The following is a 13,524-nucleotide window of genomic DNA, read 5'->3' on the forward strand; positions in this document are numbered from 1 at the left end:
ATCTTTATGCATGGCATTCATACATGATATCTGCAGTGCAAAATGCTGGGAAATTGATGTAATGTGTGGTATGTGGATGTGAGAATTGGAGGAAACCAAAGAGATTGATGTTTGAAATGCATGGCGCTTTCTCTCTGGTTTTCTCCAATATCTCATATTCAGTTCCCATTGAAGGAGTTGGTACTCCGAAGGAAGTGATTTTGAAGAGTTTGGGAGATGATTGCTTTATAATTTTTATACTTGGGTTTAGGTATTCTTCTAAACTTTACTTTGAACATTTAGCTTTTGTCATCATCTTTATATATAAATTTATGTGTTTAATGGTAAAAAAAAAATAATAATAAAAACTTTTCTCATCAAACGAAATTATTTGACATAAACATCGATTATTTTGATGGTCTAAATCGGTATCAAAGAAATTATATGAAGCTCTCTCTCTCATCTTTTAATTAGAAATTAAAAATTAATAAAAAAATTTGTTTATATCAAAATTAAATTTGAAAAAAATTGCACTCCAAAATTGTATAATTTGTATTATTTTTAAATTTAGAGGATCAAAGTGTTTATTTTTTGAAATTCTTGGCATGCCACCCATGTATAATATCTTTTTTGTTTTGGTTTCTATTCTTTCAATTCCATTATTGACTAAAAAATCATAAATAATTAGCTTTAATTTAGGATCAAATTACCTAAAATAATACTTTGTGTTGGTTGCAAAGCGCTCACCCTACATGTTTTGTTTTTTAAGTTTTTTTTTTTTATATATATATATATATATATATATATATATATATATATATATATATATCACATGAGTTTTACGTTATTCAAAGTGAGAATTTTGGATAATTCATTTATTTTTATTGTAAAAAAAACCATATGAACTTCAAGCGATTAAAATCAAATGAAGGATTGATATCATCATGTTAAAGAACTAATTGAGATTAAAAAAAGAAGAAGAAGATTGGATACCTAATAGACTAACCTCAAAGGTTGGAGACTTTTCTGAGGTATGCCCAAAATAAAAGAATGGGTCAACATCGGTCCAAATAACCCGTTTAGTGAAACAGCCTTAACCCGACCCGACTCCAGCAACTGGCGCCTTTAACTAACAGAACACCTGACACCAACCTTCAATGTCAAAACGGTTTGGGTTTTTGGAGGGAAAAGACCATCACCCTTCGCTTCGACGTCTATCATTCTTTTCACTCTCTTGTTAAATTGGTCTTCTTGTGCTACGATTTCTCTCTCAAAAAATGGATCAAAGCGAGAAGAGACTAGTTCAATCAGATTGGTACTCTCCAAGAAAATTACATGACAGCCTCGCTAAATACTAATTTCCAGTACAAATTTATCATGATTTTTTGAATCTTGAATGCCCCTTTTCACTCATTTTTTTACCAAGAATTTCTTGAATTTGATTTTACTGTTTTCTTGTTCGTTGTTTTTGCATGTGTGTGGATAGGGGGATAAGTTTATACCAAACAGGAGTTTGATGAATCTTGATCAAGCCAACTGTTTGTGGACGTGCATAATCCCAATTTCAGTGTAAGTTTCTTGCAATCTATGCCATTTTAGGAAATGGGTTTCCTTTGTTTTGATTAAATTCATGATTGAGCAAAGATCATGAGGGGTCTGGTCTTGAATCTCTAACGATCGCATCTTTCTGTCTGATCGGAGGTCTGCAGAAAGAAGTTGGAATTCTGGATGCACCAAAAATAAAGGATTACTACTATGTGAACCTTATGGATTTGGGAAAGAATAATGTTCTTGATGTCGCATTGGGCTCGACACTAAACTTTGGAACGCAGAGAACAAAGATGTAAGGAAACTGGAGGAAGTTCAAGGTGACAATGCCTCCCCATCAAGTGTAGCCTGGTCTGAGAATGCCAGGAGTTTGTCAGTTGGATGCATGAAATCGAGACTTCAAATTTGGGATCCCGAGACTTCTAAATCTGCAAACATAGCATATAAAATTCCATTTATAGTATTTTTGTTAATATTAATGTTGTGTAAATAATAATATATAAAAATCTTCCAGAAATCTTTTATATTTTTATCGTATTAATATTTATATAAAAGATATTTATTTATTATTAATACATGTATTATAGATATTTTTTCTTATTAAAACTATCAGGGCAAAATCACATTTTAGTCTTTTTTTTTATAAAAAAACAACTTAAAGGTTATAAATACATCATGAATCCTTCAAATTTCAGATTCATAATTTCTATTTTTTATTGTATATTCATTTTCAAAATCTCTCTCTAAAATATTATTATTTTTCTCTAAAAAGAATACTTAAGCATCAAACCAAATGAAACATTTTACATATACCGGTTACTGACTATCTTGGCTTACCAGACACCAGCCATTAGTCATCTTGGCTAAAAAAATAAATCATATTGTTAAAATTAAAAGATTAATCGATTATTCAACACCTAAACCTTGTTCTTAAACTATTTAGATTTTTTAAAATATTATCATATCTTTTTATAAATTTTCCATCTAGCAGAAAAGATCCCCCCATGCACTGCACTTTTATATGAAATGATGATTCGAGGTTGAATTGTTCAGATATGTGTCCACGGCTACGGTGATCCTAGCGTTCAAAACCATCTATGCTTGTGGAAGTACCTTTCCATGGCTAAAGTAGGGGAAATAAATGGCCATGAACGCAGATTCTCAGGTTTGGCGATTACCCAAGCCCTTAGCCCTTAAGTTGATATTACTGGAAAATTTATTCTGGTAGCTAAACACTCCTTGGACCTTATCAATTGGCCAGCTTGTTACAGAGTCCTGATGGATTAACTGTTGTATCAGCTGGAGAGGATGAGACTCTACGCTTCAGGTAGATTTTTGGACCTCCCCGTGTTGAAAACTTTGCTTCAGATTTTGAAAACCTTTTGTCTTTGAAAACATCCCTCGTGGGATGAGTGCAAGTGGAACTGTTGTTTCATTCTTTGGTGCAGTGTTTTTTTTGTTTAATTATCGTGAGTTTCTAGTTTAGTTTGTGTATATCTTGATTAATCACGCGGGTTTTAAAATTATAATAATTATATAAGTTTTCAGTGATCATGAAAAAAACTCAAATACATAATTATTGAAAACTTAAATTTATAATTATTAAAAAATAAACTTGAAAGTTGATGAAGTGGTCAATGGTGACCCAAAAAAAACCTACGGGATCATCTTCGTTGAACCGTGAAAAATTCTTTAAAACAACACACTTCTAAACTGTATTATATCGTACCGATTCTTCCAATACCCTCTGTTGTTGATTATGTTATTGTTTGTTGTTTCTTACCAGCCACATTTTTTAATAACGGAAATGTTTTTGCTCTGTTTGTCGTGGTTCGCCAAATTTGAAAAAAATTGAAACTTCTATTGAATGGGGAATGAATGAATTACAAAGAAAATTGGACTCAATTAAAAGGAAATAATTTTTTTAGAAAGATTCAAATGGTTACTACGTGTGTCAATCCTTCATTGCTCAGCAAACATCCACCGTCCACGTGACCCTCCTCCTTACTGAAAAGATCCCAGCCATTCACTTACCTTCATCTCTTTCAACCAAACTTCTTCCCGAGTTCTCGGCCAAAATGTCCAGAGAAAGAGAGAGAGAGTAAGCTTGTTCCTTCCTCCTGGGTCAAATGGGTCTCTTGCATAAAACTAACGATGGGAACTGGTGTTTACTCAGGGACTGTACAGTTGACCCCCTAAAACGTATCAGATGGTTTCATGGCGATTTCTTCTCTCGTTACAAGGAGAAAGGCTTTGAATACACGTCAAATGGTTCATTAGCAGTTAACTGTGGTTCCTGCAGAAAAATCTTAACATCACCTATCAGCATATATAGCCAGCAATATATCCCCATGTCTATCTTTTGCTAAGAAATGGAGATTAAATAATGAAAATGATGCATGAGCACATTCAAACAAAGAAGATCAGAACATTTATGTCACCACAGCTTTTGCAATGGTGATATGTGCAGAATACAAACAGCGACAATATTAATGATGAAAAAACATACCTGTGTGATCTCTCCACTGAAAGTCCGCCCTGTTAAGAACATTGAGATAAGTGATGTTATAATACCACCACGAAGCTCATTGCTCGTATCACGGATGGTAGACCGCATTGCATTTAGCATGCTCCCGTATGAAGTTGCATGTCCGCGCTCGATTGCTAGGATGAATGAGTAAGTCATTGCACCTGTTGAAGTGATCTTTGATAGAGCCTGTCCATATGGATTCGGATTGAATAAGTGAATTTCTGCTGTGAATTGTAAAATCCGTTCTTGATTATAAAGTTCGATATGTTTAGAGGGAAGTACCGAGGTGTCCGCGGAGGTTTGATCATCGTCGCAGCTACTGAAGGAGATCGCTTCCCCACCACTTGTTCCTTTCCATTCTCCTGATCGAGGACGATGATCTTCCCAAACATACTTCCCACTCCTACTTTCAATGATGTAAGCATTCATGAGCAAGAAAAGTACAAAAATGTGGACAGTGTGGATGCAAATAGAATCGACTTTCATTCAAGGCCAGCATTTGCTGCAAGTGCCAAAGGCTATGAACGAGGATTTATGCTTGTATTTCTCCACCACAAGGTTACGCTACATTTTTAGTGAGAAAAGAACGGGAAAATACAAACCTGTCCATTCTGCAGAGAAACGGTAAATCCAACACGGTGCCACTATGGCAAGCATCAATGATGGCATGAAGCTTAACACCATGGGAAAGAGGCTTGACAATTATTTCATTGATCTCATCATCAACGATCATTCCTTGAGTTTCAAAGTCTGTTGGACAAAGTGTTTCATCATATCCATCCAGCTCATCTCCATTTTGATCCTTCTGCTGCGAACCATGACCGGAAAAATGAAACACTAATGAATCTCCAGGCTGACATCCTTGCACGAGCCATGACAATGCCAGTCTCATGTTGTATTTCGTTGGCCGCCTATAAGGATCGGTTTCTTCCTCTGCAAATTGATTATTAATCAGAATGAATAGTGATATAATCACAAAAAACTCCATGTTCCTTAAGCACTGGACGCATTGGTCAAACTTAAACCTGAAATAACTCTTGATTTTTTTTAAAACTTCTACTCGGCCAATTATAATCACAATTGCTTTAGCTACACAGGATTAGCACTGCTAGCAAAATGAACAATGGGCGTCATATGCATATATTTGGAAGTTTATGATATGCTAAAAACAATCCAAAATAACTGAAATTAAGCTATCAAGACAACACCAAGAAAGTGAAATCCAGAAAAGTCAATAATTTGGAAAGAAAATTTATCTCAGCGATGTGAATCCATTACATGCCATCTGTGATGGAACCAATAATTTCAAGAAATAAAACATTCCAAGATACTATATTAAAGCAGTTTTAATTAATAATTAATCAATTGCCAAGACATTATAAATCAAACTATCAAGAAAGAAACACAAGAATGGAAATATATTTCGGAAAATTCTTACCAGTGAGCACGATGATGGAGGATTCAGGGAAGTTGAACCTATTAACCAACAAATGCTTCATGCACACAACATCATTAATGCTCCCTTTGAGTTCATTCTTAGTATTCTTATAAGACACCCCGCAAATAACAGCACGCTTTGTGCCATGGACAGCAGGTGGTGGACCAGGAGGTGCATGATTGTATGGTGATGGAACCACTTGAGAAGGATGATGTGGGGGGTGGTCATGGTCGTCTTGGCCTGAGGAGGAGTAAGATAGAGCAGGCGGTGGCGGGGCAGAGCGAGAATCAGCTACGAGGGTGGTGGCATGGCAGATAGCACAGCAGATGGAGTTGGCTCCTGGTGGAAGCTGCAAAGGGCTGCTGCAGTTTGAGCAGTTGAGTGACATGTACACGGTGGTTATTGTCTCTGAGAGACACAGAAATGTCAGAACTCAAAAAAATTAGGAGAAAGGATTAATGGTAGAGCTATGATTAATGTAATGTTGATGATAAAAGTCAAGCAAGCCTTTAAGGGATTTGGAAGGTGAGAAGGGCTTGCTGGGAGGGTAGATGAGGTGGAAGGTGAGAATGAAAACTTTGACTTCCATGTACAGTTGGAAACGTGTGTTTCGTATAATGAAATTGTTAGCCATACTTAAATGACTTGCTATCTTCTTAATCATCATACTTTAATGGTTTTAATAGTATTTTATCAGGAAAAAAATGATTTTAATATTATAGTATGAGTTGATTAATTCATAAAGAAAGGGATTATAAAATTAATTAAGTGTACTATATATTATACATGGATAGGCTTTTTCCTTGGATGGTGAACGTTGAAGAATATCCCTATCATGAAAATTAAATAAAAATAAAAATAAAAACAAGAGAAATTAGTAAAGTGGTTTTGGAACTCTGATTTGTCCATCCAGTTTTTGTGATGTTCAAACAGGTGTTTTAAGTGATAATTTTTTAAAATATTTTTTAATTAAAAATATATTGAAATAATGTTTTTATATTTTTTTATTATTATATTAACACGTAAAAACAATCCAAAAATATATAAAAATTAGTTTTAAAAAAATTAATTTAAAAATTCATTAAAATAATATATTTTTTATTTTACTTTTCTATTAATATATTAAAAAAATTTAAAAAAATTTAAAAAAAATTCTTTTTAAAATTTTAATAAAAAATATGTTGAAATTCAATTTCAAATACCCCCGACACTACCATGGTTGCCCGAGGGGCAACTTTTAAAGCAATTATTAAACATAACTTGATTTGTTTGTTATCATGGTGATATAAGATAATAACTTTTTTTTTATTTATGATTGAATTTTAAATTAAATTAAATAAGAGTTAAGCTGATATGGTTATGTTAATATTAATATAATAGTTGTATAAGTAGATGTATATGAGATTTCGTGATTAAATTCTAGTTTGACTTTTTAAAAAAGTTCAAGACAATGTTGTTTATTCTTTTTTTTTAATATTGAAATGATAATGATATTTTGGATTACCACAAGTTAACTCTTAAATTATAATTCAGATTATGGGTATGACTGGATTTAATAATTTTTTTAAAAAAAAATATATGATAATAAAAATAAATATTTAAAAGGAAAGGCAACAAATAAGATTACGGAGGAGAAATATATTTTTTACAAATTTAATTAATTCTTTTTGTTAATAAAATAGTTATTTTTTTAAGAAACATAGTTTATTAAATAAAAAGCAACAAGAAAAAAAACTATAACAATATGAATTAAAAAGGAAAAATATAAATTTTTAATTAAAAAAATAAAATTTTGATTCACATTTTTTTTATTTTAACAAAAAACCATGTTTTTTTTTATGAGAATCATTATTTTTAAACTAAAAACTTATTATGATTATGAAAGAAAAATTCAATTAAAAAAGTCTTGAATGAATTATTTTTACGCAACTATATGATATGAAAAAAGATGAAAATAATAAATTTAAGAAAATTATATTAAAAAGCTTTAAAACAAACAAATAAATATTTTATTGTCATTTAATATTAATGAGCAATTGAATTTTAAAATCTTACATATCGTGTTAATACATAATTATTTATAAAACAATTCATAATATCATATTAAAGAAAGAATCAATCTTCTTTAAAATAATGATATAATGTTTTAGTAGCATTACATCTTTTTAATAATAATAATAATAATAATAATAATAATAATAATAATAATAATAAAGATGTATTAAAAATCTCAATCATTTAAGTTTGATGAATCTTGTTCAATCTCCCTGTTTGTTAAATCTCAATAATAAAGATTTATTTTTTTTACTTCAAAAGTTTTGGTTTTTTTAGCATGGAAACCAAAGCGAAGGCAAGTTGTGCTTTATAGGATCATTTCCATTCATGCACTTCTATATGAATTGATTATTCGATGTTGAATTGTTCAGATACGTGGACTGTAGGCGGCATCACAAGGAGATAGCAAGTGGCCACGGCGACGGCGATGGCGATTCTAGCGTTCAAAACCATCTACGCGTGTTGAAGCACCCTTCCATGACTCAAATGGGGGGAACAAAAGGTCATGAACACAGATTCTCAGGTCTGGCGGTTACAAGTCCTTAGCCCCAAAGTTGATATTACTGGAAAAATTATTCTTGTAGCACTTGATGGATAAGATATATCATCTCTGTGACTCTCCAAGTTGCATTACTTGATGAATTCAACATTCTCTGTAGGTGTTCTTGGATGGATAGGAACTGCCTAGCAGAGCTGTAACTTGAGAATGAATAACAGTGCTTGAATTATATATTTCCTTGTTTCCCATGCCGATGCCTGGATATTCATGGGACAAGTTTTCAGTCTGTCCTGCTGAAACTGACCTCCATATCACCTTCAAAGAAAAAAAGAAGGATGTGCAGAGCCTCGAAACTTTCTGCACATTTTAACTGCAAAACAATCTAAAGTAAATCAGTCTCAGAATCATCAGCTATCCCATCCACAAAAACCTCGGCAGGTTTTTTTGTCTATAAAGTTCCTCCTTTTTCTTTCTTGCTTCTTCTATTTCTCTCTCGGCAGCTCGAGCCTTTGCAACTTCAAGTCTCGCACTAAACACAAGCTTCTCCATGGAAGTTGATGTGTAATCAGGTCGTCGATTCTACGTGAAGAAACAACACATAATCACTAATCAGGTGCTTTAATAATGAGTCCAATAAACAGGGGAAAAATTTTTAAGATGGAAAGCAAACTTTAACTAGTGATTTATTACACCGAATCTGAAAGTCCAGGTAGTATGCATAATTGTTGAAATCAAGCAGAAATCCAATGCCAAATTAGTAATCAGAAAAGTTCAAGACTTTTCTCAAAAAAATCAATTTGTCAATTAATGAATAAACAGCAAAGTTGTTGAATACCTCCCAAGCATCAATTGCATGGAGTGGCTGCATAAAACAAGCAACAGCATCAGGTGAATGAACCAACTCAAAAATCATAATTTATTGGCAGTATTTCCTTTTACATGATCGATATCATCTTATATTTCTGCAAATGAAACAAAATCAAGAAACTGAGGCATCAAACAAGGGGGTTTTACTGCACTGGGACTCTTGACCACTACAAGCTTTTTATCCTCCTCTGATGAACGAGGATTTACAGCATTTCCAGTATCTAAGTCTATTTTCCTTGTCTAGAGAGAACAGCAGACACGATATATTACTCTTATTTTCACTAGTACATGCAAGCAAATTATTATAATTCAAGAGAATCAAAAGAAGGAAATGCAGTTGTTGGCAGAGGGAAAGATCACTAACAAACAAGCCAAGCCCATCCAGAACCAAACTGAGTAGCTGCAGCCGACTTGAACTCTTGCACAAATCTATCAAAAGAACCAAAATCTCTTTCAATCAATTGAAGAAGTTCCCCTGATGCCTTTCCTCCACCTCCCGGTTTCATGGATTCCAAAAAGAATTCATGGTTCCATGCCTATCCAGCTTAAAAAAACATGAAAAACAAAACAACGCTTATGAAAACAAAAATGTATGACTCCAAAAATGTAAACTTGTATGCATAGGATACTTTATTATACCTGTGCAGGATTGTTGAAAGCAGGAAGTGGACCACCCTTGTTGTATGTAACGAGCACAACATCATCTAAGGACATGTCATCTCGTTCTGTTCCGTCAATTTGCTTGTTTAAGTTATCCACATAAGCCCTGTGATGCTTTCCCCGGTGATACTCAAATGTGTCCTTGCTCATATGCGGCTCTAAATCATCCTGTCACGTATAAGAAACCCAAGCCCGTTATTTCACTCATTACCAAGTAACTTAATTTCTTGGAAAAAGATATTGCTTTGTTTCAAATCTTACCATGGGATATGGAGGAGGTTTCAGCTCAAATTTAGCTGTAACTGTCAAAGCATCAGCCTTTCTGGTACATTGCCTCTGCAACATAGAAAATCAGTACAAAGTTCAGTCCCTACATAATTTGCTAACTTAATAAGCATTTTGTCGAACTTCATAAGTGCACACATGGTGTTGCTAATCACATCAGCACCAAAAGTTCTGACTGACTGAACGTGTAATACTGGCAACCCTGACAATGCAGACATTTTCGTTATGTGTGCCTTCAAATCAGAGAAACAAAAGTGCAGAAGCTTTCTGGTAGGGAAACTAAACTACCTCTGTCCATCGCAGCACACCAGTTGCTGTAGGACCTGAAATGCAAGAAAACACTGAGTCGGATGAAGAAAGAAAAAAGAGAGTGAAGGTAAGAAAAACATTGGGTTCTCTTTCCTCAAAGTTAGTGGATTATCTGTAGCAGCAGCTGCTGCTGCAACCATTTTTGTCTGTCAGGTTCTCTTTCCTCAAAGTTTTGAACTTAGGAGATGTTGTTGCCTTGTACTTTAACAGTAGTTTGATACTAGAAACCCAAATATGGTTTTCAAAAATATTGGAGAAGTTAGGCCCGTGCCCTTGATTTTTCCGTGTAAGATTGGAATTGTGTAGAACTCAAGTACTAATCAGCTACTAGGAAAGTACTGATTTTGATTTTGATTTTGATTTTTTTTCCCCGCTTACATCCTTAATTTGATTTTTGTCTGTGAAGATATGTCACAGAAGTTCACAGATTTTCTAGCTAACATTACAATATCTTAGTTGGAACACAAATGGAAGGTAGTTTAGCAGATTGCAACTTAATTGATTGTATATCAGAAGTGAACGTAGAAGGATCAAGAAAATCATAAATTCTGAATGAATAAAAATTCATATACACAAGGACTGAGGAAAAAGCTGAGTGAGTTCTCTTCATGAATTGTGGAAAAATGAGGCCTCTGTAGACTGTTGTTGGATTCTGAAACACCAACTTATTAACAGACCGATCTCTCAGGTTCCTTTAGGAAAGCTTACAAGGAAAATCCAACTATGCCCAGACTCTTTTTTTAGGGACAAGGTCAGATGTCTTAATCTCATCAATCTTGGCCGCAACAATGAAATCATTCAAACTCAAGCCACCTGCAGTTCCAACAGAAAACTTTTAAATTTCGAGTGCTGTCAAAGAGATCATTTGGTTCAGGTTGCATGTTGAGTACAAGGAAATTCAATATTAGCCTTCAAGGTAAAAAGCATTGGAGTTGAGAGAGAGAGTTGTGAACTTGAAAGCTTACCAAGGGATGCAGTCCATAGTTCAGCTCTAACTTGATTGGGCTGTTCCAAGTGCACATTTGGGAAATGGCCACATGATTCTGTAGCTTTGTAAATTCTATTGACAAGCTCAAACCCACATTTAAAATCTCTCAACTTCCACAAGCATTGCAGTTTCAGTCCGCCTTCTTCATCCAGGAGTCTCCAGCCTAGAACCTACAAATGAAAATCTTTTCCTTTAAGCAAAAGCACATTGAAGTTTTCGCAGTTGGAAGCTGGACATGGAACTCTCAGAATTTACTTCATATGTCTATGCAAATGAAAAAAACAATGCTGAATATGCTACCTTTGCTTTTGTCTGTCAGTATCCAAAATGAAACAGAAGCAAATGCACTAGGATGTTAAAACAGCTAGACGAGAGAAAAATATTGGATCAGAAGTTTTTACTTCTTTTATCGGGTTCTTAATGTGAGAACCTTTTTTAATTATTTCTAAGTGGTAGCATAGAATATTTGATAAATATTATGGAATTCAAATATGCTAGGAACTTCACTTATCAAAGCATTTCAACATGATCTATCGCAAGAGAAGAGTTGCTTCTTGATAATGATTTTCTCTTGGAAACACATACTGCTAATTAGTTTTTCTGAGCACAGGAAAAATAAAAAGAAAATGTTATATAGAAGCTCGAAAAAAGGATACTTTTTATCTGCTAAGAAAAAAACTGAGAGTTCTATTAAGAACATGAAAAAGAAAACCAACCGTGGAAACAATTTGTGCAAGTGTGCAGAACAAGCACTTCATTTCAGAACCAAGATGCTAAGTAGAAGAATAAAAAATCCGGCAACACAAAATGCAGGCAAAGGTTGGTCCAAAAGAATTGCTGATTCGCAGCATCAAAGATTCAAATCGACTCCTACAGTCTGCAAATAAATGCAGCACTGCAACTTGCAATTTCTAAAGGTTCAAACTTTTAAGTGCCATGAGAAATAATGAATCCGGCATTAAAAGAACAAAACCAAATGAGTGCTCTTCATCTTCCATCTCTTCAGAATCGACTAATTTGCATACATGAAGCAATTTCAGGTACTACACCAACTCCACCACCACAAAACTAACATTTACGAGTCCAATTCAACATTTATCAACTAGCATAGAGAGTAAGTAAAGTTGAACAAACTACAACTGATAAAACATGCTGTACATAGCAAACCACAAACTTAAAACAGAAAACAGGGGCAAAGCAATCCGTATGTGGACATGAAATTTACCTTCTTTAAGAGTTTTTGAGCATCGTCTTTAGACATGGGATCTTGCAAAGGAGATATAGGAGTACACTCTTGCTGAGAAAGAGAAAGAGCAGAAACAGTAGGAATGAGAATCTTATGTTCAGTATTAACATTTCCTAACACTTTCTCAGCAAACCCACTTTCTATTTCAGCAGGAAAAGGGTCTCTGGCACCAAATTCACCTAACTTGTCGCCAGCTCCCATAGCTTGGAGTCTCAAAGTGGGGGTTATAATGGGAGTCAAGATGGAGACTTTGAAGTGGTGGTGGTTGTGTGGAGGATAGGATTTGGGGGGTGGGAGGGAGAAGGGGAAGCGAGTGGTGGTTGTGGCGGTGGTACCCATGGTGGTTTACTGTGACTGGTGGTGATAACGGGAGCTAAGTTCAAGGAGGGTTGTCTTTGTCTTGCTGTGTTTATCTGGTGGTTAGCAGGGGTTTTTGGACCAGACGTTTTTCGCAAGGACGGTTCAGTTACCAGTGGCTGAGGTGAAGTGCCACCGGCCACGTCTTCTTGATGACGTGGACTTCAATGTCAACCGGCTTGCCGTTTCAGTAAAAGAAGACGACGTCGGTTTTTGTGAGCTAAAAGGGCTGTTTTCTTAGGGTTTGCAAGTAAATCATTTATCTAAAAAAAACATTTCAAAACATTTTTGTGTCTATAAATCCCAAAACAAGAATTCATATCAAAATAACCTACATATCTAACTATCACTTCACACCTTCAATTAATTTGGACTGTTTTTCATGTGAATTAAAATTCTTAATATATAAAAATGTTTTGATAAATTAAAAAAAACGCTTTAATGAAGTTATAAATATATTTTATACATATATAAATATTATAATATGTTAAATATGAAATTAACCCTGGACCAAAGCAACCTCTAGTCTTGATCGGGTTATACAAAGCTAAAAAACAGAAATATAATTGCTCCGATCAAAATCGATGACCTGCCGGTCAATTTCAAATCCAACGTGAGTTTAATGAAGAAAAAATCAAAATTGAAATTGATCTAGTCAAACTAAATGACCCATTAAGTCTACTCAGAACTCGAGTGCGGCCAGATTTTTTTTAATAAATATCAATTTGTGTTATGGATAAAAATCCTCATTTCCCTTTCTTCC

General features: G+C 34.2%; 3 protein-coding genes across 6 annotated transcripts; all 3 read right to left on the reverse strand.

Annotated features, from left to right (window-relative positions):
- Window positions 1-3,422: 3,422 nt before the first annotated feature.
- Window positions 3,423-6,053, reverse strand: LOC133678963 (metacaspase-1-like). 2 transcript variants are annotated; one of them, XM_062101499.1, is made up of 5 exons: window positions 5,496-6,053; window positions 4,660-4,990; window positions 4,340-4,460; window positions 4,037-4,243; window positions 3,423-3,835 (listed from the first exon to the last, which is right to left on the reverse strand). In XM_062101499.1, the coding sequence occupies exons 1-5, from the start codon at window positions 5,881-5,883 to the stop codon at window positions 3,764-3,766; spliced, it is 1,119 nt and encodes a 372-aa protein (XP_061957483.1). In that variant the 5' UTR covers window positions 5,884-6,053; the 3' UTR covers window positions 3,423-3,763. The 2 variants fall into 2 exon arrangements, with proteins under 2 accessions (XP_061957483.1, XP_061957484.1); XM_062101500.1 differs by having other exon boundaries at window positions 3,423-3,823; window positions 5,496-6,052.
- A 1,725-nt stretch (window positions 6,054-7,778) lies between these two features.
- LOC133678980 (superoxide dismutase [Fe], chloroplastic-like) lies at window positions 7,779-10,505 on the reverse strand. 3 transcript variants are annotated; one of them, XM_062101523.1, is made up of 7 exons: window positions 10,150-10,505; window positions 10,000-10,063; window positions 9,838-9,912; window positions 9,556-9,744; window positions 9,281-9,452; window positions 8,885-8,911; window positions 7,779-8,628 (listed from the first exon to the last, which is right to left on the reverse strand). In XM_062101523.1, the coding sequence occupies exons 3-6, from the start codon at window positions 9,838-9,840 to the stop codon at window positions 8,895-8,897; spliced, it is 381 nt and encodes a 126-aa protein (XP_061957507.1). In that variant the 5' UTR covers window positions 9,841-9,912; window positions 10,000-10,063; window positions 10,150-10,505; the 3' UTR covers window positions 7,779-8,628; window positions 8,885-8,894. The 3 variants fall into 3 exon arrangements, with proteins under 3 accessions (XP_061957507.1, XP_061957506.1, XP_061957508.1); XM_062101522.1 differs by lacking the exon at window positions 10,000-10,063; XM_062101524.1 differs by lacking the exons at window positions 8,885-8,911; window positions 10,000-10,063.
- A 143-nt stretch (window positions 10,506-10,648) lies between these two features.
- Window positions 10,649-12,895, reverse strand: LOC133678979 (probable pterin-4-alpha-carbinolamine dehydratase, chloroplastic). Its single transcript, XM_062101521.1, has 3 exons — window positions 12,384-12,895; window positions 11,136-11,328; window positions 10,649-10,983 (listed from the first exon to the last, which is right to left on the reverse strand). Exons 1-3 carry the CDS (start codon window positions 12,741-12,743, stop codon window positions 10,892-10,894), a joined length of 645 nt encoding a protein of 214 aa, XP_061957505.1. The 5' UTR covers window positions 12,744-12,895; the 3' UTR covers window positions 10,649-10,891.
- Window positions 12,896-13,524: the final 629 nt, after the last annotated feature.

Source organism: Populus nigra, chromosome 18, assembly GCF_951802175.1.
Source record: "Populus nigra chromosome 18, ddPopNigr1.1, whole genome shotgun sequence".
Classification (NCBI taxonomy): domain Eukaryota; kingdom Viridiplantae; phylum Streptophyta; class Magnoliopsida; order Malpighiales; family Salicaceae; genus Populus; species Populus nigra.

Coding starts and splice junctions, on each gene's coding strand:
- LOC133678963 (XM_062101499.1), bottom strand. CDS start 5,883: ATGTCACTCAACTGCTCAAACTGCAGCAGCCCTTTGCAGCTTCCACCA. Junction 4,461..4,659: donor TTTCTCTGCAGAATGGACAG/GTTTGTATTTTC, acceptor CATTGAAAGTAG/GAGTGGGAAGTATGTTTGGG. Junction 3,836..4,036: donor TCAGTGGAGAGATCACACAG/GTATGTTTTTTC, acceptor GGTGATGTTAAG/ATTTTTCTGCAGGAACCACA.
- LOC133678979 (XM_062101521.1), bottom strand. CDS start 12,743: ATGGGTACCACCGCCACAACCACCACTCGCTTCCCCTTCTCCCTCCCA. Junction 11,329..12,383: donor CTCAAAAACTCTTAAAGAAG/GTAAATTTCATG, acceptor TTTCATTTGTAG/GTTCTAGGCTGGAGACTCCT. Junction 10,984..11,135: donor ACTATGGACTGCATCCCTTG/GTAAGCTTTCAA, acceptor TTGGAACTGCAG/GTGGCTTGAGTTTGAATGAT.
- LOC133678980 (XM_062101522.1), bottom strand. Junction 9,453..9,555: donor CTTTCAACAATCCTGCACAG/GTATAATAAAGT, acceptor TAAGCTGGATAG/GCATGGAACCATGAATTCTT.